The sequence below is a fragment of the Hemiscyllium ocellatum genome, chromosome 1 (genome assembly GCF_020745735.1).
Source record: "Hemiscyllium ocellatum isolate sHemOce1 chromosome 1, sHemOce1.pat.X.cur, whole genome shotgun sequence".
Lineage (NCBI taxonomy): Eukaryota > Metazoa > Chordata > Chondrichthyes > Orectolobiformes > Hemiscylliidae > Hemiscyllium > Hemiscyllium ocellatum.
Window position 1 is genome coordinate 162,892,220 of NC_083401.1, and position 23,557 is coordinate 162,915,776.

Sequence of the window (23,557 nt, forward strand, 5' to 3'; positions counted from 1 at the left end):
CATTATCAGACGACCTTTCCAGCAAAATACAGGACAAAATGTTTTTGAGTTGAATTGAAGCCTGTAGGAAAATGTCAACCTTTACTGATGCCCTGTTGCAGCAAATTCAGCTCATGAACATTCTTCAGTAATACCTCTACCTTTCTTTGTTGCTGTATATTCTTTGCAAAGGGTGAGGAGAGTTTGCCACAATAGAATTTTTTTTCCCCCTCTCGTTCCCTCTAAATTACATTCACAGCACCAGTCTGTCAGGAGCCTGCAGCAACTAATCTCATTTCAATATCATTAACACAGCTGCAATCTATTCTCGACTTGAGAGTGGTAGAGGCAGACTCTGATTGGTTAATAAAACCTCTGCCTATCATTGAGCTGGAGGCCAATAAAAATGTTACACCAGCTGGAAACAATTTGCACAAAACAGGAAACCTGCTTTCTTGCAGTTGCAAGTGATAAAAGTGACTAATATAACAATTCTGGCTGTAATCATCCCTATAAACGAACTTTGCAGGACTGAATTTTGTAATAATCGGTTCCAGACTGGGGATGAGATGAGTTTTCTAATGGCCTCTGTGGCAGGGAACAATTAGGAACCTCTTCTCAGGTTAATTGAAGCACTAATCCCAAGAGATATTGAGTGGGGGAGTGGGAGTCTAGCCTTAGTAACCAGGGATTTTACACTAATACTGACACAAAAAAAATGCCTTAAGCCTTCTGGTGATTTATGAATTCTATCTGAATCCTTTAATTTAGTTATAGTTTTATTTAACTAATACAGGAACCTGCATCTTGTAGCACCTTTAACCTAAGAAACCATCCCTCTGCAATTTGTAGAAGAAATTTGGACAAAAGGTAAACAAAAGCATCAGGAGGGATTTTGAACAAACCTTGATCAGAAAGAATTTTAATAATCATCAATGACCTTCCCACCATCATTAGATCAGAAGTGGAGATGTTTACTGATGACTGTGCAGTGCTTGGTATCATTCATAACTGAAATAGTCCGTGTCCAAATGCCACAAGATCTGGACAATATCCAGACATAGGCAGGTAAGTAACATTTACACCACATTAAGTGCCTGACAATAACAATTTCCAACATGAGAGAATCTAATCATTGCCTCTTGATATTCATGAGTGTTTACCATCATTGAATCTTCCACTGTCAATGTCTTGGGGTTATCATTGACCAGACACCGAACTGGACTAACACCAGATGGGTTAGTGATCACAGTTACCTGATATGTGCAGTTGACTGCTTGTAACAATTTTCTGATGGTTTATTGAATTTTTTAAATTACTCATTCACTGGATGAGGGCATCACTGGGCAAGCCAATATTTATTACCCATCGCCACTTGCCCAGAGAGCAGTTAAGAGTCAACTGCCTTGCTATGGGTCTGGAATCACATGTCATCCAGACCAGGTAGGGATGATAATTTCCTCTCTAAAGGACATTAGTGGATCAGATGGGTTTTTCCAACAGTCAGGCAATGATTTCATGTTTATCATTAGACTCTTAATTCTAGATTTTTATTGAATTCAAGTTCCACAATCTGCTGTGGCAGAATTTGAATCCCAGAACATTACCTGGAATTTTTGGATTCACCACTGTGATATTATCATTAGGCCATTGCCTTCCCTCCAAGTTTATTAAGAGAATTCATTAAGAAACAGCAGTTTAGATATAAACCATCAGTTAATTAGGCAAAGAAAATATAACACCATGACTGATGAAATGCTTTCCCAATACCAAAATTGTCTTGCAGAATGGAGGAAACAAAGCAATGGTTTTGAAGTCGCATTTGTTCCTCTCTCAGGCTGATGTTCAGTCCATTTCCCTGGATCCTCTCACTCACACCTCTCCCTCCCCACCTAACCCTGTTGATGTTCTGTATTTTGGGGACTGTCTATCTATACTGTCTAAATCCTGTCAGCCACTGACTACAGACAGGTATTCATGATGCCTGAAGACTAACGTCCCCTTCCCACCTCCATTTGAATGTTAGATTTCATTTCTTCGAAGGACAAAGCCGCCTTATTTTTGACAACAGTATGTTCATAATAGGTTGAGGTAGTGCCCAATAAATCTTTTGTTTGAACTGTAGAAGGCTTGTTAACATTGTAACGGTTAAACGAGGTTATATGGTGCACTGGGTATGGAATATTAAATGAACAGAGGTTTAAAGGAAACCCCTTAAATAGTAGCTACTAGTTACAAAGTTCGACTTTATGGTTTCAACTATAGTTTTTATGGCTTCTGTTGCTGTTTTGATCCCAAAAGGACAACCAGCCCCATACACCCTTCCAGTGAGCATACATCTGGTTGTCCATGTTTCAGTGTTAGAATCATGTACCAGATGTATGCAGACTAGGCAGGTTGTGATTTCGGTTAATGTATATTGCTGATTTGACCCGAGTGCTGCAATTTCTAACTTTGTCATTCCAGCCAACACCCTTTCTTAAAGAAGCACAGCTGAGCATGTGTTCACCACAGGAAGAACTCCTTCCACCATTAAAGGATTACCAACTACGATTAATTCCCACTGACCTGATGTAAATTTGTCGGAGGGTTCAGTGGTTTGCTGAATTATTCTAAATTGTTGAGGGAGTGATGCTGTGAAGTCCTTTGTTTCACCAGAAACTTTGCAGTGATAACTTTGCAGTGTACTCCCAATTGTGATGTTACTAATGCCTTTGCACTGCAGCATGAAAGGCCATTGGAGCAGAGGGAGTATGGAAAATGCCTAATAGTTGGCAGAAGGATTGCAGGGTGACAAGGACTCATAAAGGCAGAACTTTCCGCGAGCATTCATCTTCCTTCAACCCAAGTAATCAATGGTGGTAATGCTGACTGTGTTTTATGGAAATCTACCATCTCTTTGGGCAGAACTACAACTTCAGAGTAAGGTGGGGACAGTTTTTCCAGTGATTGGGCGTATTACCTGTAACTCTGAATTTCTGTATGTAGGGACCCTGAAGCAGGTGACATCTGCACAGCTCCCAGTTCACCATCCAAGGGAGGTAACTAATGCTCTTTATGCTCAGAGAGAGGTGTTCATTACCCCAAACCTTCCAAGCAGCTCCAAGAACAAGCAACTAGCCACTGTGCTAATAAATTTCCCTGATCTGACTAAGTTGCACATTTTTTTTCTGAGGTCATTGGATTCAGCCTTGTATAGAAATGCATAATGTCCCTCAGGGAAACCTTTTGCAGTAGAGTGGGATCAAGTGAAGACAGGACACCCCTCCTTTTTATTGATATTGCAGTCCCATGTTCCTCATCATGCCCTGAGTTCATCTGCCTTCCCTGTTAGACCTCTTGCATTGAAATAAATGCAGTTTAATTTATCAGTCCTACCTTGTTCTCTGCTTTGTCCCTGCCTGCCCTGACTGTTTGACTCACTTTTTTTTTCTCAACTGTTCTAGTCTCAGATTGAAAACTTTCCTCACTATCTCCCTGGCTCCAGCCCCTCTCCCCACCTTATTAGTTTATATTCTCCTGAGCAGCTCTAGCAAATCTTCCTGCCAGTATCTTCGTCCCCTTCCAATTTAAGTGCAATCCGTCCTTCTTGTATAGGTCACTTCTACCCCAAAAGAGATTCCAATGATCCAAAAATGAGAATCCTTCTCCCATACACCAGCTCCTCAGCCATGCATTCATCTGCTCTATCCTCCTATTCCTGCCCTCATTAGCTCGTAGCACTGGGAGTAATCCAGATATTACTACTCTTGAGGACCTCCTTTTTAAATTCCTGCCTAACTCTCTGTAATCTCCCTTCAGAATCTCATCCTTTTCCCTTCCTATGTCGTTGGTTCCAATGTGGACAATGACCTCCTGCTGGCCCCTCTCCCCTGTGAGAACATTCTGCACCCTCTCTGAGACATCCTTGATCCTGGCACCAGGGAAACAACACACCATTCTGCTTTTTCGTTGCTAGCAGAAACATCTGTCTGTGCCTCTGAATAGAGAGTCCCCTAACAAAATCGATGGCTTGGAACCTAGTGTACCCCTCATTACATTAGAGCCAGTTTCGATACCAGAAACTTGGCTGTTCGTGCTACATTCCCCTGAGAATCTATCACCCTTTACATTTTCCAAAACAGCATACCTGCTTGAAATGGGGATAGCCACAGAAGACCCCTGCACTACCTGCCTACCTCTCTTCCCTTTCCTGGAGTTAACACATCTAGGTGACTGTATCTGCAACTTTTCTCCTTTCCTATAACTACCATCCATCACATCCCTTTGCTCTTGTAAATTCCTCATTGCCTCTAACTGTCGCTCCATTTGGTCTGATAGGATTCGCAACCAACAGCATTTATTGCAGATATAATCCTCAGTAAAACGTAAACTCTCTCTAAACTCCCACATTTGACAAGAGCAGCATATCACTCTATTAAGGGCCATTTTTGCTTCTTCCAATCCACAGACCCAGAAAATAGCACCGTCTTATTCCTCCACAAAACACTGCTCCAGGCTAACTTAATATTTATGGCTTATATTTTTAAGTTTAATCAAGAGACATATCTCAATAAGACATATAATCAAGAAAGAACCCACTCTGCTCACTATTGCAGACTTACAGCAAGGCCACACTTAAAACTATTCACTTACCTGTTTGTGTGCTGTGATGTCTCCCAAACAGGTTCCTCAAGATCAGTTGTGAATTTTACTGTTAATTTTCCTAGCTTAAAAATGTGTTGCTGGAAAAGCGCAGTAGGTCAGGCAGCATCAACGGAACAGGAGTATCGACGTTTCGGGCATAAGCCCTTTTTCAGGCATCGTCTTTTCCTAGATGCACTCCGATGTCCACTGATACATGAATTCAAACAGCAAAGGCAGTAACTGCGCAGGTTCACTGCTCTGTCAGGAAGCAGTGTGGATTTCTTTCTCCCTCTCTCTCCCCCTCACTGACCTCACCATGTGCTGACTTTGTCTGTTCCTCTCCTTTTTAAAAGTGCCATTGTTTTGATTCTTTTTCTCCAAGTTCCAAAACAATGCAACAGCGTATGAAACAGCAATTGCTGCTCCTGAAATTCGAGGAAATCACCTCCAACATGTGAAATAGCTCAGAAAAGGAGCAGCCTGTTTTAGCCAGAAATGTTTCCCGTCCTCCATCTTGGATTACCCAGAATCCTTGTTGAATATCTCTGTATAAAGTATGAATTGTGATTGTGAGGCTTGGAGCAGTGCTGTGGGCGTGAGGTTGAGGTGAGCTATGAATGTTGGGTATGAATCATGTTTGATCAGGAGGGTAGTGGTGAATGGAGCAGTGAGAAATGCTGATGGTTCCTTTGTGAAAGCTCATTAGCTTTCATCTTATGTTGCATCTAAGTTATTGGAACCAGACTACTAACAAATACTTTGATGACTATATGCTCCTGTTGTCTCAGTATTTGCCTAGAGTGCCCCTTGGCTCCCTTTTTTATAGACTCATAGAGTCCCTACTATGTGGAAGCAGACCATTTGGCCCATCGAGTCCACACCAACCCTCTGAAAAGCATTCCACCCTATCCCTGTAACCCTGCATTTCCCATGGCTAATCCACCTAGCCTGCTCACCCCTGGACATTATGGATAATTTAATTTGGTCAGTCCACCAAACCAGCACATCTGTAGACATTTTATTGAGGACATCACTCTTCCTATGCATTTCCTGTACAGAAGGCACCAGTTTTATGTCACAGAACCCTGGACCTTGCTGTCTGACCTGTTACACCATTCACACTTATTACTACTCAAAGACTCTTATTCAGCCCCTCTAACACCTGCCAGAGCAAACATGTGCCTGCCCTTGAGATGCAGCCAGGCTTTAAGTGATGCTCATCTCTCAGGAACTTGGGACTTGTCCTGATTATCACAGCCATTCAGTATTACGTGCTGGACTGCATGTGATTGGATGCTGCCTGCAATATCACAAGTTGATTGAGGTTAATCGTGCATCATGATTCCCTTGTATATTTTGGGCCTTCTCAAATTCTACCCCATGAAGCTTCCCGTTGTATGGTGTACTGAACATCAAAATATGCTGCAAAATGTAAGTGCATGGCCTGGCCCAGTGTGACAGAATGGACTATAACCTGTTAAATTGTAATTACTTGAGACAGGAAAGACCTACCTGAGCAATAATTTACCTAGAAATGTTCCCAGTATCTTCACTTCACAAAGTTTTGCTTATCCATCAACTCTGCCCTCATAACCTCTACCCCACCCTCTAACAAGTTGACTTCAAGATCTTTATTTCCTGTACAACTGTCCATAATCTGTCTTCAGCTCAGACCCAGATGACTTCCAACTGCCCTTCTGAATTTGAACTATTATGCATCACATTCCCTTTGTCCCACCATTAGTCCCAAAACCAAAATTAGTCCCAAAATTGTGAAGTCTGGAACCTCCTCTCTCTTGTCTTTTTTAAGTCAGTCTTCTGTGACCACACTTTTGGTAACTCCTCCTGACCTTCATTGTTTTTCCTGCTGGGTCACCTGCCTCTTTAAGTGATATTGTGGAATGTTTTACTGTATTAAGTCTGTCATATAGATGTCAGTTCTTGTCATGCACCAACTTGCTGAGTAGAAGTGTACACATTTGTAATGGAAAGTAGATCAAAGGGTTTCAGGAACCATGGGTGATTTGGTGATGGGGAAAATAAACTTTTCAGTTTTTAGTGTGAGTGCACAACTGGATTTAATATAAAAAAGAAAAATACATAAAAGGGGTTCAGGTGAGAGGCTTTGACCACCATGGCTCCATTTGCTGCTCCCAGGTTTGACTTGGCTGTTTGGATGCTGGATCGAGTGTTTATTTTAAAGCTGAGACAAATCATTTTTTGTTAAGCAAAGGTTTTAAGGGATATGGGCCAAAAGACCACAGATCAGCCATGATCTCATTGAATAGTGGGACAGGCTTGAGTGGCTGAGGGACTACTCTGTTCTCATGGTTTGTGATTAAATTGAGATGAGTAGAGCCTGTTGTCTTTGGAACTGTATTTGGCATCTTGCCTGAGACTGACATGCTCACAACTGAAACGGTCAATAAGAGTGTTCCCGAATTTCAATCTTTACTATTCAATTCAGATGTATAAAGGCATATTATTAACATAGAGTATTAGAATGCTCTACTATTATTTGATTTAAATAATTTGTTCATCAAGTGATTACCATCGCTATTTTCTCTTTCAGATCGTTTGCCTCCAGGATTTTTTTGGGGACGATGATGTCTTTGTTGCATGTGGTCCGGAAAAGTATCGCTATGCCCAGGATGACTTTTTACTGGACAGCAGTGGTAAGATTCTGTGGAGCAGTCTGTGTGTGATTCAAATTCAATCTCCCTCTTCTATGAATGAGGTTAAAGAAGGAAGGAAATTCCCATTTGGCTCCAAGTCGTGATTTTGATTGTTCTTATTTGAAAGTTCACTAGCCTTTTTGAATTGTTCCATTCGGAATTGTGCTTGCCTTCAATCAAGCTGGCCATTAATAACTGAAAATTACCTTTAATAGGTCAGCCGACGAGTCTTACTGTTACAACACCTTTAAATGAATCTCTTTACAACTGTCAAGCTTACTTTGTTTGTTTGAATGAGACATGTGGAGCACAAATCTTGCCTCTGAAATTGTTAAAGTCGGTGCTGTGATTAATACCCAGACGCTGATCCTTGTGCTGCAAACAGGGTTACTATATCACTGCTGGTTGTTTGAAGGAAGACAGCCAGGGTTCCTTACTTTGACCTTTATCCATTGCCCCAGCTTGTTGGGGATATCATCGTCTTGCTTGGCTGAATGGACAGCACCCACTTGTGTGAGGTACAATGAACAACACCCTTGTAAAACTTTACTGAAGCAAGGAGTTGATTCCTTTAACTGATGCAGAGTGGGGAGGAGAAGCTTGATCAGAAAAGGAAGCCACTTCCAGCTATTTCCATGGATATGTGAAGGGATTGCACATCCATAGTAAAGAGAAACCAACCGCAACCTGAAAACTGGAAATTCTGAAACCGGCTAAAGCATCAGACAAATTGTAGATATAAGTGGGCAGGGACTGGACTGGCGGGAGAAAAGACTGAGTCAAGGTAGGGAGAGATGAGCTCTGTGGGGCAGGAGCAGGCAGAAACATTGGGTCTGCAAAGGGAATCCTGTTTGTGGATTTTTGGAAGGAGTTAGAAGTGAGCCCTCTCAGTTTGGAGGTAGTGGTGGGGAGATCACCAGATAAAGTGAGGTCAGTGACCCACAGTTGACACATTGGCCTGATGTTCCATGGTGGGCTCATGGTCCGGGGAGATAGGAGGAGGTTATCTGAGAGCTGCTGCTCAGCCTCTGCAGTGTAGAGCCCAATAAAGCAGCACCAGCTTTACAGGCAGGCTGAATGACAAGTCAAGGTTGGATCTAAGCCCTGGAGTGCAGCCAGTTCGAGGAAGACAGTTTGGTTTGGGTGGGGGGGTGGGCAGAGAAATTGAGGTCACCAATGTTATGTCAATAGTTCTCAATGAACAGATGGAGCACAGGTAAAAGGCCAGAGGGAAGGGTCCAGGTGGAGGGAGAGTGTTCGAACTGAGTGAAGGATTCTGTGGGACAGGAGGAGGACTCTTGCTTAAAGAAATGTTCAAGGTGGTGAAGAGGCTAGAAGAAGAATTCAACGTCACGTTATGCCATTTTTACAAGGGAGCCTCCAAAACATCCAACTACATCCTCAACCAAAGGTTTCCCAGCACCGTTGTTGACAGGGCTCTCAACTGAGTCCGACCCACCACCCACATGTCTGCCCTAACCCCGTCTCTTCCCACCCACAACGGTGATAGGGTTCCCTTTGTCCTTACCTACCATCCCACCAGTGTCTACATCCAGAAGATCGTCAGCTGACATTTCCACCTCCTCCAGCAAGATGCCACCACCAAACAACTTTCCCTCCTTTGTCCACACTTCACAGGGACTGTTCCCTCCAGGCTACCCTGGTTCACTGTTCTTTCACTCTGAACACAGCCTCGGGGCCCTCCCTCTGCAACTGCTGAAGGTGCCCACACCTGCCCACTTACCTTCCTCCCTCCTCAGTCTCCAAGAGTCCAAATATGCATTCCAGGTGAAGCAGCACTTTACCTACAATTAGACTGGGTGACCACTTTGCAGAATACCTACGTTCTGCCTGCAAAAATGATCCTGAGTCTCCAGATGCCTGTCACGTTAACACCCCACCCTGTTCCCTGGCCAATATCTCTGTCTCAGGCTTGCTGCAGTATACCATGAAGCTCAGCACAAGCTGAAAGAACAACACCCCACTTTCTGCTTGTTGCGCCGCCCCCACCCCCGGACTCGATATCAAGTTCAGTAACTCTCCCATGTCCTAGCCCCCAACCCCGCACACCAGGTCTTGTTATCACATAGTCTGCCATTACACACAATGTATTGTTAGCTGCTAACAGTCCACTTACAGCTGTTCACTCTCTTAGCCCGATAGTTGCCCACTCCTTTATCCAACAGATCTTTTTCTCTCTTTGGATTCTCTTTCCACCTATTGGTTCCTCCTTACCCTCTCTCCCAACCTATCTTCTGTATGTAAACTGGCATTTTCCTAGCTACCATCAGGTCTTAATTAGGTTCACAGGATGTGAAATGTCATCTGTGATTTCTCTTCACAAATGCTGCCAGACCTGCTGAACCTTTGGAGTGATTTTTGCTTTTGTTTTTGGATTATAGCATCTGCAGTTCTTCAGTTTTTTTTTTATTTTCCATTTAAACAGTACCAGTAAGCAGCAGATTTATTTCCAAAAATCTATTCAAGCTTGGTTTTAAAATTGACTGATTTGATGTGATGGTGAGCGTGAATTGGATTAGACATTAGATTCCCTGATTTTAAAAAAAGTTTCAAATAAGTAGATTACTGAAAATGTTGAATGGTGCTTACTGAAACTCTGAGCCTGATTTGAAGGGTTGGTCTTGGGATTGCTGGGCTCCAGCCGTTGTAGCAGCAACCCCCCACTGTGGGCAGCACAGTGGCTCAGTGGTTAGCACTGTTGCTTCACAACACCAGGGATCTGGGTTCGATTCCAGCCTCAGGCGACTGTCTGTGTGGAGTTTGCACGTTCTCCCTGTGTCTGCGTGGGTTTCCTCCGGGTGCTCCGGTTTCCTCCCACAGTCCAAAGATGTGCAGGCCAGGTGAATTGTCCATGCTAAAATGCCCCATAGTGATAGGTGCATTAGTAGGGAGTAGGTGAATGGGTCCTGGTGGGTTGCTCTTCGGAGGGTTGGTGTGGACTTGTTGGGCCGAAGGGCCTGTTTCTGCACTGTGGGGAATCTAATCTGTAATTACATTGTCATCCTGTGGACAGAATCCCATCAGAGCCTGGTGAGAATAGTGAGAAGGTTAAAGGTGAAAGTTCTGTACACTTGGCCACAATGAGCTTTCACGGGTACAGCTACATTGTACGTAAATGGGAATCTAAATCATGGCAGGCAAAAGCAAAATATTACAGCGGCTGGGAATGTTAAATAAAAGCAGAAAATGCTGGAAATACTTTACTGCTCAGGCAGACCCTGTGAGGAGAGAGGGTGTTAATGCTTCAGATTTGTAACCCTTCAGCTGAACAAAGCTTGCTGACAGCACAGGGGTTAGCAAATACTGAAGTGCCTTTTGCCATGTCAGTTTGATCTGCGTTGCCTCGGGTTGGATGATGTATCCTTCTGCAAGAGAGAAGAAAGTGTCTATGAGTGGGGCTGATATGGCAGTCGAGGTTAAACAGTTGTTCACACTGTCAGCTGTGGTTATGCTATTTGCAGTGAAACTGAGTACATGATGGTGAGCGGAAATATATATGATTGTTGGACGTAAGACCTGTCTGATGGAAATTATTGGACAAACATTGGGATTATGATGATTTGAATACTATTTAGACTGCTGTTATGGTTGTTGCATTTGAAGATGCATTCATTGATCTTACTATCTACAAAGCATATGCCCAGAAGGTGTCCTGGGTTTCTATAGTTACAGGATACCTCCCCTCCATTTCACCTTCCACTGTTTCACCCCCCCCCCCCTCCGTTTCACCTTCCTCTGTTTCACCCTCCCCCTCCCCCTCTCCACTCCTTTTCACCTCCTTCACCAAACCCTCCAGCATAGGGTCAGGTTGGAACCTTACGGTCCTTTGGCTCCCATGTTGTGCTAATATTCACTGTTTCAGAGTCAGATTGATTTCTACAAGATTGCCACGTCGCACATCCCTGGCTTAGAGGTACATGCATCTCGAACTAGCACCAAGGCTGGTGCTGACACGTTCAATCCATTAACAAGCTTGTTAACGCAGGCTGCACACTGCAGCCACTCAGATGAGCTGGTATCATGAAGTTGATGTGTTTCCTCTATTGCAGCCAATGGACACAGGAAAATTGTTCATTACTATCTCTGCCTGTGATCTCAGGCATGATGTAATTAGGCTGCCACTGTATTCATGCACTTCCTACTGGATAAAATGGCAGCGTGACTCTATTTGTTGTCTACAATTTAAATTTGAGAATTGAGCAGATCATGTTAGCTGAGTTATGCAGCTTATTCAAAAAGTTGAGATCAAATATTCTACATCATTCTGCCTAAGTTGGTTGAAAAACTGTGATTGCAAATTATAAAGAGCAAAAGGGTAGACAGGCGGCACGGTGGCTTAGTGGTTAGCACTGCTGCCTCACAGCACCAGGAACCTGAGTTCAATTCCCACCTCGGAGTGGGAATTGTGGAGTTTGCACATTCTCCCCGTGTCTGCATAGGTTTCCTCTGGGTGCTTTGGTTTCCTCCCACAATCCAAAGATGTGCAGGTTAGGTGAATTGGCTGTGCTAAATTGCCCGTAGTGTTAGGTGGATCAGTCAGGGGTAAACATAGGGGGGGTAGTGTGGACTTTTTGGGCTGAAGGGCCTGTTTCAACACTAATCTAAATCTAAAGAACCTGAAGTCAAATTCACATTGATATTAGAATGAGTAATACATTTTAATAAGATTTAATACTTTTTTTAACCTGTCACGCATAAACTTTTCTCCTTGGATTTATTAAATCCTGTAGATGTCATTGGTCAATTGTATTGAGACGTCAGCATAAAGCAGGCTTGCTTTTGAGTCAGAAGGTTGTGGATACAGGTCTCATCCCAGCTCTTCATATAATCAGAAAACAAGCGTAACACACCACCCAGGAATGAGGGAGAGATGCTGTCTTATAGCTCAGACAATAAGCAGAGCCCAATCTGTTCTCTCTGATGGATATTTATGATTCTGTAGCACCGTTTTGAAGAGGAGTAGTTTACATTCTCCCTAATTTCCTGGTCAGTTGTTACCACTCAAGCAACACCACTGAAACAGAGGACCTTGTGAATATCACTATGGTGCTTTTAGGACCTTGCTCTGCAGAAGTTGATGATAACATTGCCTACATTAAAACTGAGAAGGCACATCAAAAGTACTGCATTGGCTGTAAAAGTACGTTTGGAAGTCCTGAAGTTCTGAAAGACAACACATAAAATGGAAGTTTTTTTTTAAGATCTGCAGTGTAACAGCATAAAGCACTATTTATAATAAAACTAGTCAATTTTTCTCTCATATTAAAACTATGCAATTTTCTTGTTTAGAAATTGAGTTTTCCTGAGATTGGTGAGGTACTTGTTCCATTTTCAAGCAAGATTCTAATGCAAGTCAAATGTGATTCAAAATTCCAGTCTATTTGCATCGTTACACCATGTTCTGTTCTCATCGTCCTGGGCTCACATTTGGGATTTTCATCGTGACACTTTCTGGGCTGTGGGGATATGCAAGAGTCCAACATTTTAAGTTGAATACGGAGCATTAATATTTCACTCTAGGATTTGTGCGTACGTCTTAGCCAGCATAATTAACTGGGAAACGTGAATCAGGATGGATATTAAAGGGAAAGCTGGACCTCTGAAAATGGATTGTAGATCATTAAGGGATCAGAACTTTATTTTTCTCTCAGGTGGCTATTTTACATTAAGTAAATCTTCTGTTTCTTAACCAAGTTGTTAATGCAGGTAGGTAGAACATTTAAACTGCAATGGGACAAGTGAGGCGAAAATGACCCCTCTCGTTCTTCTTGAAGGTGTGGTAACTGATCTTTTTAAATACAACAAGAGTATAGCCTCTTGTCAAATAATTGACACCTCCAGCAGCATGGCACTCAGAGCGGCATGTTCCAGTTGCTGAGGTGTGGGATAAATCCGCATCCTTTACAATCAGAAGTGGGAGTGCTGCCATCTCTCTAATAATATTGCTATCTAGATGCAGTTTATATCTTCACAATTGTTATGGACCAAGCCAGACCCCTCAATACATTTCAAGAAGGTAGCCCAGACTAACTTTGTTATTTGATTTTAAGCAAGTGTACAGTGGATATTCCAGGAGAATTTATTTACAAGATTACCAAATGAAACACAAAGAACAGAAAGCAGATTACCGAATAACCTATCCTATCTGAAAACCCAACAGACTATCCCAACTTCCAAAATACTCACAGCAATCCCCATAAACACCCCTTAGCACAAAAGGAAGAATCAAACAAGTTCTAACAGGAGAGAAGTCCAAGAGAGAGAGGGTCTAGCAGCCTTTCTATACACACACACACACACACACACACACACACACACACACACACACACACACACACACACACTCTGGTGCATTAAAACCAAACCAGAGAAGAGCTTTGAGGACTGGCCACTTCCCTTTTATTATACAAGTGGTTTTATTTTTAATACTTGAAAGCCTTCTTCCCGAGGCAGTATCTGTTAGCTGTAAACAAATTGGCCCTTAAGTCCATCCAAACTCAGACTCTTCGGAACCTGTGTCATTTATAACCTCTCTGGAAAAAACACCAAGGACAGAATAACCTTTGTTAAAGGAGCAGCTTCGTCACACAGTGTTTTGAACCACTCTGAAGCTTGTGTTACAGCAAATGTACACTCACAATGTCCACAAAAAACAACTGAAATGAACAAGTAGGTAACCAGCACGATGGTGGTCTAACCTGACCAGAAGAGGAAGAAAGCTCCCTTCCCTCCTTTCAATTATACCAGGGGATCCATTACCCTACACTGATAAGGCCTCAACTCATGGAACATGACAGATGCACAATTCACAACTTTGAAGGAGCTTTGGCCACAATTCTCGGAATATAATATAAATATTCACGTGCACCATTTAACTGGAGTGGAAATAAGTAGGTCTGACCACTAGAACAAATGGGGGTGAGAGTTGAGAAATGTTTTTTTCATTCACTCAGGAGCTGAGGGTGTTGTTAGCTTGGCTAGCATTTAATGCCCAATCTAGACACCCTTAAGCAGTTGGTAGTGGGCTGCATTCTTGAACCCTGTTATTGTCCAATTGGTGTAGGACAATCCCCAATGCTGTTAGGGTGGGAGTTGCAGGATTTGACCGAGCAACATTGACCGAACAGTGAATTATTTCAAAGTCAGGATGGTGTGTGGGTTGAAGAGATATCTGCAGATTGTAGCTTTCCCATAATTTTGCTATACTATCCTTCAGGATGGAAGAGGCAGTGGATTTGGAAGATGCTATCTGAAGAGTCTTGGTAAATTGTTACAGTGCATCTTGTAGATGGTACACTATAGCTACTGAGTATAAAAGGCCAAGGGAGTGAATGTTTGTGGATGTAGTCCCAATCAAGTGGGCTGCTTTGTCCTAGATGATGTCAAGCTTCTTGAGTGCTATTGGAGCTACATTTGTCCAGGCAAGTGCAGTGTATTTTATCACACTCTTGCGCTTAGTGCATAGTGGATAGGAAACAGGAGGTGAGTTAATCGCTACAGTATACCTAGTCTCTTAGCTGCTCTGGTAGCCAAATATTTACATGACTAGTCCACTTTAAATTCTGGTCTATGGTAATCCACAGGAGTTTGACAGCAGGGTATTTGGTGATGCCATTAAATGTCCAGGGGAGATGGTTAGATCATCTCGGTGACAATAGATGTGAAACATTAGGAAAGAATGTGCCAGTTTGGAGAAGGACAGGATGGTTAGACATCATCTTGATGAAAGGAGGAACTACAATGAACAGAAAAATGCCTTGTGGATTATATGGCTAATTATGAATTTGGGGTTTTCATGAATCATTTGGCAGTGTTACAGCAGGAGATTGAAGGATCCCCGTTGGAAATTCTGCCTCAGTATTTTCATGAGAAATGGGAAAATACTGGCAAGAGAGAGTGCTTTGCCATCTGTGAACATTACCATTATCCATTTGTAATGTGTTCTGTGGAAGTTAATGTTCATTTCTGTTTCCTTCAGAGTTCCTGAGAGTATGTTGAGCCTGTTGAAGACAATGGCAATGTGAATTCATCCAGCATCTTAAGAATATCCCACTGTACTTGACTGAAGAGTCACCAAACAATTGGTGCTCAGTTGAATGAAAAGGGCAAATGTCTAGTTAAAGAAGTAGTTTTTTTAAAAAAAAGCATATTAAAGGGGGAGGAGTGTGTAACTTTGCAGTGGTAGTTCAAGAACGTAGGGCCTGGACAATTGAAGACAATGCTGGGGCAAGGAACAGGGAGGCACTGTAAGTAGGCAAAGTTGGAGAAACACTGAATTGTCAGAGGGTTCTCCGGCTAGATGAGGTTAGGAAGTAAATGGGATATATAGATGATGCAGGCAAAAAAAATCAAAGGTAGTTCCAAGAGCAAACAAAAATATGGGGAAAAAAGACAGGAATGGATTAAAATATAAAGGCCTGGATTTTCTCCTCAGTGGCAGAGCAGGAGCAATGAGAGTTGGGGGTTTTGTGACAAAGCACAATTCCACTGACACCCTTTCCCATCACAGACTAAAATCATGGCCCATTTGATGGGTCATAGGTTCACGATATACTATTGTAAATAGACCTGTCTTTGTTAGGTTCTCTTTCTCTCCTCCTGTTCCCCACCCAAAACCCTCAACCCTGTACTCCCTATTACCACTTGGGAGGGCATGGGAGAATGCTAGGTGAGGGAGCAATGTTGGGAGGATGAGGAAGGAGAACATTAAGAGGATGGGTAAAGAGGAGGCTGGGAGAGAGAACAGTGTTGGGGTTGTGGATAAAGAGGAGGCTGGGAGAGGGAGCAGTGTTGGGCTGTGGGTAAAGAGGACACTGGGAAAGGGAACAATATTGGGAGGGTGAGTAAGGAGGTTGCTGGGGTGATTAGTGTTGAGTTGTCTTAGCATTGAAGCTTTTGGATATTTCCACCTGACTTACTTCAAACTGTGCTTCCTGAGGTAAGCTTTACACCTGTTAAGAGCTTTCTGTAACCAATGTATAAAGTGTAGGGCAAACAGCTTGGTTTACATGTTTACAGATATACTAAATACCTTCCTGTTGTATGTTGGCTCCTAGGTATTAGAAATAATCACTCTTTGGGTTTGGAAAGGTTAGACCTCTCTGACTCAGCAGTTTGTGGTGCTGTCAGTTACTGAGCTACATCGGGCCAATGTTGTGTCACATGTATCCTGACCATTCAGTACAGGTCTTAGCCTGCTGGAGCATTTTAAAGCACAATCCAGTCCTGACCAATTGGTTCCCAACTCTGGACAGTCATTACAACAAAATGTAATGGGGCCCATCAGCATGGTCTCCCACAGAACCAATTTTGGCATATCCAATGTTCCAGGTTCAGGAATAAATCAGCTCCTACTGCGATACACAATAGTAGCAAACATCTCCGCTTCACTACTCTTGGGATTAAAAGATCGAGGTAGAGATCAGTTTGTGGGTGATCGAATTTACACCAAGTCAACTTAGTAGTCTTGATGTTGTTGAAATGAAACCTTTGCGTCACTAAAAGGTAGGAACTCTGCTATGTTTTTATAGGGTTCCTGCATGGAATGGAGGTACAGTTTGATCTGGTAGCAAGGCAACACCTGTACTTCCTTAGACCAATGAGTTTGTCACTAGGAACATTTGACCTCTGCTTGGCTGTTTCCAAAGAACCTGTTTATATTTATTGATGATGTTATAATTAATGACAAGAGGGGTCAAACAGCAAGCTGCAACTAGGGAGGTGGGGGTGAAAGGAGTGGTGGGTGGAGGGTGAGGGGGAGGGGGGGGGGGGGAGAGAGAGAGAGAGACCTGCCAACAAGCTTGGCATTCTTGGAGGCCACTTCAATGCCAGCAAAATCCCAACCAAGTCCCTCTCTTTATCATCCTCATTGGAAACTATTGACTATTTGCTGCTCCTGGGCATGGGGCTGCTAATGTTGTTTATTTACCATTTACTGGAGATGAAAGCACATTGGTCCACTAACCTGAGGCTCCGATGTGCAAGTTTACCCCCGTTCCACCTTCAGCATTTCTGCACATGACCTGGAAAGTTTCGACTTTGGGTATTAGAAGTGTATGTTGCCCAAACTACTGCAAGTTGTCTTTAGGGAACAAATCCGGGACACCCGCACCAATCAACCCCACCACCTCATGGCCCAACATTTCAACTCCCCCTGCAACTCTGCTGAGGACATGCAGGTCCTGGGCCTCCTCCACCTCCACTCCCTCACCACCCGACACCTGGAGGAAGAAAGCCTCATCTTCTGCCTCAGAACACTTCAACCCCAGGGCATCAATGTGGACTTTCCACATTTCCCCTCCCCCCACCTTACCCCAGTTCCAAACTTCCAGCTCAGCACCATCCTCATGACCTGTCCTACCTGTCAATCTTCCTTCCCACCTATCCGGTCCACCCTCTTCTCTGACCTATCACCTTCATCCCCACCTCCATCCACCTAATGTACTCTTGGCTACCTTCCCCCCAGCCCCACCCCCTCCCATTTATCTCTCCACCCTGGAGGCTCCCTGCCTTCATTCCTGATGAAGGGCTTTTGCCCGTAATGTCTATTTTCCTGCTCCTCGGATGCTGCCTGACCTGCTGTGCTTTTCCAGCACCACTCTAATGTAGACTCTGATCTCCAGCATCTGCAGTCCTCACTATTGCTTACTGCAAGTTGTATGGAGTGCAGATCTTCTGAAAGCCAAGAATTTTAGTTTTGGTTTGCTGCTTGATGCATGACACCCATCTGTTCGTTACCCTGTGGCACAAACAACAGAAGAATACCGAGACTCTATTGTAAATAAGACTGGGTCATTTAACTTTTCAGGGATGTCATTACCATAAGGGCCCAGTTGATATGCAGTCCCTTGAAAATTTGTAAATAAAGATAACAACTAAACACTATCAGTTTCTTCCACTGAGGTCTTATGTAATTTTATCTCTTACGCTACAGCTAATGCTGTCAATTGCGCTGCAGATCGGAAACTGTATGTCGGTGTTAAGGGCACAATGGTAGAACACTAATATGGAACTGCACCATAATATAGTTAATGCACATTTTGTAATCAATAATGGCATGAAATGCAGGAATAAAGTGTGATATGTGAAAGATATAGTGATGTAACTCTTTTCTGATCCAGAGTGTCGGGTGATGAAATCATCGTACTCGCGTTCTGGTAGCGCCTCACGACATTCTGGATCAAGAAGTCCCGGGCTAACTCGCCGAAGCAGATCTCCTGCATCAGGTACTTTTTTAAAAAAGAATGGCCACACAAGTAAAGCCATCAAGTGAAGTGATAAACTGATCTTAGCAACCTGCTGAGGAAATTGTGTGCGAGAATGCATTGTCAGAAAGATACTTTGCCTGTGGACCCACAAAATTCGCTTCCAATCTGTTTTTAAATGACTTTGTGCAGTGTGGCCATTGCATTTATTGCCCTTGAGAAGAGTGGTTGTGAGTTACCACCTTAAACTGCTGCAGTCCTGAGCTGCAGGTTCACTCACAGTATTAGCTTCTTTTGAAGCTGTTCTCATGTGACTATTCCTGACCTTTATCCCTTACCCTTATCCATGTCAGACTTTCACTTGATGTTTACATCACCAAACGCTTTTGAATGTTGCTTTAAAAGTAGCCATTGTAAATAAGTGTTCTGCACCCTGTCTGGCAGAAAAAATCCAGATTCAAGGGGTGAATAATGCTTATTATGACTTTGTTGGACACTTACCCTGGGAAGTTTCGCACTTACGGCACTTTAGGGTCTTCTTTGTTTCACGTTTCTCAAATAACGCATGGTTTATTTTGCCAACAGGAAACACTTTGGGTGCGATTCTTCAAATTTTTACATCTGGAGGTCATTTTAACTTTATGCAGTGTAACAAAGCTGATTTCAGATTAGCTGCCACTTATGTACTAGGCTGCACTCATCTTGGATTGGCAAAGGAAGGTTAACCAAACTCTGAAATGGGAGGCCAATTTGATGTTTCAATTTTATACCATTTCCCCAAGTTAAACTTGTTCCTGCTTTATTTATAAGACAGCTGCAAATATAAACTGTAATAATGCGTGAACAAAAAAGACACCTGGGTGTTTGAACTTACACATGTAATAGAACAAATATATGTTCAATGTGAAGGTCAGAGTTTTTGAATAGAACCGCACAACCTGATTTCCACATAGTTGTTTTGTAGTCATTATTTTTCAAAAATGTGCTTCAGAGATCTGTTTTTCCAGATTCAGAAAATTGTGTCTCCCCCACCTGTAATTCTGTACCCTGTATGTAGTTATATATTTGTGATCTCTAATGTCTTCACCTCCTTACATTAGTCTTTGTTACAAAGCTAAATGTTGTCTGTAATTGTCTTTGTCTTTAACCCTTCTTATGTTTTGGATTTGAATCTCTTCTATTTATGATTGTGTGGTAACATCTCTCCTTAATGTTTTTTCCTTCTGTTTGTGTGTTAACTGAATGAGTGCAGTTAAAAGAGGAGGTTACTACACAGCTTTCTCTCCAGTCAAATCCCCAGGTGAGCCCCTCTTTTCATACAATCCCATCTCATACTTTGTTACCATCCTCAAGGCAGGTTTGTTTCTACAACGGTAATATTCACAAAGAGCTCGAGTTTTCCCCATCTCAGCAGTTGATGAGGAACTGGAAGGATGAGGACTGTACTGGGCCTGGTGGCTTGATCACATGACCTTATCTGTACCTAGTATAATTATGAATGACTGACAGAAATAACAGCAAAGTAGCTTTTGGCGTGTTGACCTCATTTGCTACTTGAAACTTTCTGGGGATGGAATGACTTTTTTGGGCTTTAGGATAAGAAGAACGGTAACTTAAACCCCACCGAAGTCAACAAAGATGAAAATAAGCTGCTCTGTGAAAGCATGGGCCATGAAATGGTGATGTGTGAGAGAGTTGGATTTGCACAGAAGCAGAATTAGAAGAATTCACTAATATCCCCAATAATCATTGCAGCTCTATTAAATGGAAAACTACACCACCTAAGCAAAGTATTGATTTTGAGAGAGATAAAACACAGAACTGGAGATCTGAAACTAAAACAAACTGCTGGTGAAACTCAGCACATCTGTTGGTGGGGTGGGGGGGGTGGGGAGGTTGGAGGAGGGGCAAGCAAAGTTAATGTATCAAGATCAGTGACTCTTCATTGGAACTGGGCTACATGTGCTAACTCTGCATTAGTTCCAATTGATTTTGTGGACACTATTGTAGTCAGTTGATGTAAAATAATGGACATAAGGTGGCAGCAAATGCATTTTTTTAAAAAATGACACCTTTTCTATATACAAAAAGCCATTACAATGTGTGTGCTTCCAGTTTGATGACATTACACTACAACATGACATACTTGTCTCTAACACAGCTACTGAGCTTAAGTAATTCACAGTATGTAAGCTGCTTTGTGAGGTGCTAACAGACAAAACTTTATGAAGTAAAAGTGTTCAATGTTAAGTTATACAATTGGCTTAAAAATAAAGTACTGTGGATGTTGGAAACCAGAAACAAAAATAGAAATTGCAGGAAAAGTTCAGCAGGCCCAGCACCATCTGTAGAGAGAAAGGAGGGTTGACTTGAAACTTTATCTCTGCAGATGCTGCCAGACTTGCTGAGTTATTCGAGTAAAAAGTGAGGTCTGCAGATGCTGGAGATCAGAGCTGAAAATGTGTTGCTGGTTAAAGCACAGCAGGTCAGGCAGCATCCTGTTTGGATACAATTCACTCTGTTCATTACAATAGCACCCACTACTCATTATAATAGGTTGTAAACCCTTGTAACTTTAACCTAAAAGCCCCACATTAATTTGCAAGGAATACATTACCTCAGTTTTCTCGTCACCAGTGGGGGGTGAGTTTTCCTTGGTTGAAAAAATTTTAAACTGTTTTCACTCCATTGCATTCTCACTCCCTCCTTTCAGACCCCTTGCATCAGCCACACTCAGTCTTCCCCTTTTGTGGACTCTCTATCATCAAATTCCCTTTTTATCGTGCTTCACTATCTTCTGCAAATCCTCTCCCCACTTTGCACTCCCCCATCCCTCTCTACAGTTCTTCTTGATCCTCATCCCTCAATGCCCCGCAAAGTTCCTTTCTCTTCACTCTTTATCATCACTCCCTCTTGCTACCTACACCCTCATCTGTGCTTCCCTGAGGAGAAAGTGAGGACTGCAGATGCTGGAGATCAGAGTCGAGAGTGTGGTGCTGGAAAAGCACAGCAGGACAGGCAGCATCCGATGGGCAGGAGAGTTGACATTTCGGGCAAAAGCCCTTCATCAGGAATGAGGCTGGTAGCCTCGGGGGTGGAGAGATAAATGAGAGGGGTGTGGGGCTGGGGGGAAGGTAGCTGAGAGTGCAATAGGTGGATGGAGGTGGGGGGAAAGGTGATAGATCAGAGAGGAGGATGGAGCGGATAGGTGGGAAGGAAGATTGACAGGTGGGACAGGTCATGAGGATGGTGCTGAGCTGGAAGGTTGGAACTGGGGTGGGGGGGGGTGGGGGGGGAGGGGGGGTGGTGGGAGGAAATGAGGAAACTGGCCAAATCCACATTGATGCCCTGGGGCTGTAGGGACCTGAGGCGGAAGATGAGGCATTTGTCCTCCAGGCGTCGGGTGGTGAGGGAGTGGTGATGGAGGCGGCCCAGGACCTGCATGTCCTCAGCCGAGTGGGGGTGGGGGGAGAGGAGTTGAAGTGTTCAGGCATGGGGCGGTGGGGTTGGTTGGTGCAAGTGTCCCGGAGATGTTCTCTGAAGCGATCTGTGAGATGACGTCCTGTCTCCTCAAAATAGAGGAGACTGCATTGAGAGCAGTGGATACAGTAAATGATATGTGTCGAAGTGTGGGTAAAACTTTGATGGATGTGGAAAGCTCCTTTGGAGCCTTGGACGGAGGTGAAAGGGGAGAACTTATTCCTTGACTTCATTCCAAAGCCTCACTCTTCAGTTCCTTCATCTAGTTCCCATCATTTACAACCACGCTTCCCAATGTCACTCCTGAGGCCCTTGGCCTCACTGACAGGGCCCTGACCTCAATCCTAAGCTTCATTCCTCAGGCCCTTCACATTGCTCCGCAGCTCCTGGTCTTGTTTCCCCCAGACACAAGCTTCATTGTCAAGCCTCACTGCCCAGCCTCTGCCTTTGATGTCTTCCTGGGACCCCCTCCTCTTTCGGTCATTCCATTTGCTGTTCAGGGTGACTTTTTCACTGATTGGTTGACCCTGTGAGTGAATTCCCCTGACTGTTTTTGGATTTCAAGGGTGTGTTCACCTGCTGTAACTGGGTAATTTGAGCTCTGCCTATGGTTTTAACCAGATCCCAGGCCACATGGTAGTTCTGGAGAGAGTGGGGCTTCAGACAGTGAATGCCTTTGAATGAGGGACCATAGCTGTGCTCCTGAAGCAATCCCAGATGGTACGCTTACTTAATAAAGCAGTACCCATTTAAGACTAAGAAGAGGAGAAATTCCTCTTCCCAGAGGGTTGAGAGTCTTTGGAACTCCTTGTCACAAAGAGCCATGGGGGCAGAGTCCTTCTACTTATTTCAGTTTGAGATAGATACTTCATCAGTAGGGGAATCGAGGGTTATGGGGAAGGGCAGGAAAATGGATGTGAGGGTGGGGTAAAACTGAGGTACTAGGAAAAGGTTCCAAGCAGAAAGGAAAGTGTTCCTGGCTATCGTGTGGCTGCACTGTTGCCACCCTTTTTAAACACAGAGAGTACCACCTGACTGGTTGATGGGAGGAATGAATCCGGTTGGTAGCTGGAAGGAAGGGTCAGTCACAGGAATGGAAGGGAGGGAGAGGGGATGGAAAAGGAGGTTATTTGAAATTGGAGAACTCAATGTTGAGTCCTCTGGGTGTAGGCTGGCCAGGCAGAAGACGAGGTGTGGTTCCTCCAATTTGCAGTCTGGTTCACTGTAGCAATGGAGGAGGCCAAGGATGGTCATGTGGGAAAGGGAGCGGGAAGGGGAATTAAAATGGCTGGTGACTGGGAGGTCAGATCGACCCCTGCGAGCCCAGTTGAGGTGCTTGGCGAAATGTGCCCTGAGTTTTACATTTGGTCTCACCGATGTAGAGAAGACCTTCTCTGTGCTCCAAGTGTGAGTTGTAATCACATGCAGCAAAGCTTAGGAAATGGAAATGCAGCCTGTGGTTTACATCAATTAATGGGACGTAGCTGCAGTTTCCTAAGACACCCAGCCAGTGTGTGGAGTAACTATATAAATTCCATCTTTGATTGTTTCAGTTCAGGAGGGAGTGAGGGT

At 43.5% G+C, this 23,557-nt stretch overlaps 1 protein-coding gene across 6 annotated transcripts in view; it reads left to right on the forward strand.

Annotated features, from left to right (window-relative positions):
• Positions 1-23,557, forward strand: part of dclk2a (doublecortin-like kinase 2a) — a 314,799-nt gene that overhangs the window by 155,689 nt on the left and 135,553 nt on the right. For 5 of the 6 annotated variants that reach the window (XM_060827326.1, XM_060827342.1, XM_060827359.1 and 2 more), the window contains exons 3-5: positions 7,178-7,280; positions 18,422-18,526; positions 19,758-19,805. In XM_060827326.1, coding sequence (XP_060683309.1) covers positions 7,178-7,280; positions 18,422-18,526; positions 19,758-19,805 — 256 coding nt within the window. The remainder of the gene's footprint in view (positions 1-7,177; positions 7,281-18,421; positions 18,527-19,757; positions 19,806-23,557) is intronic. The other variant, XM_060827334.1, reaches the window with a different exon arrangement.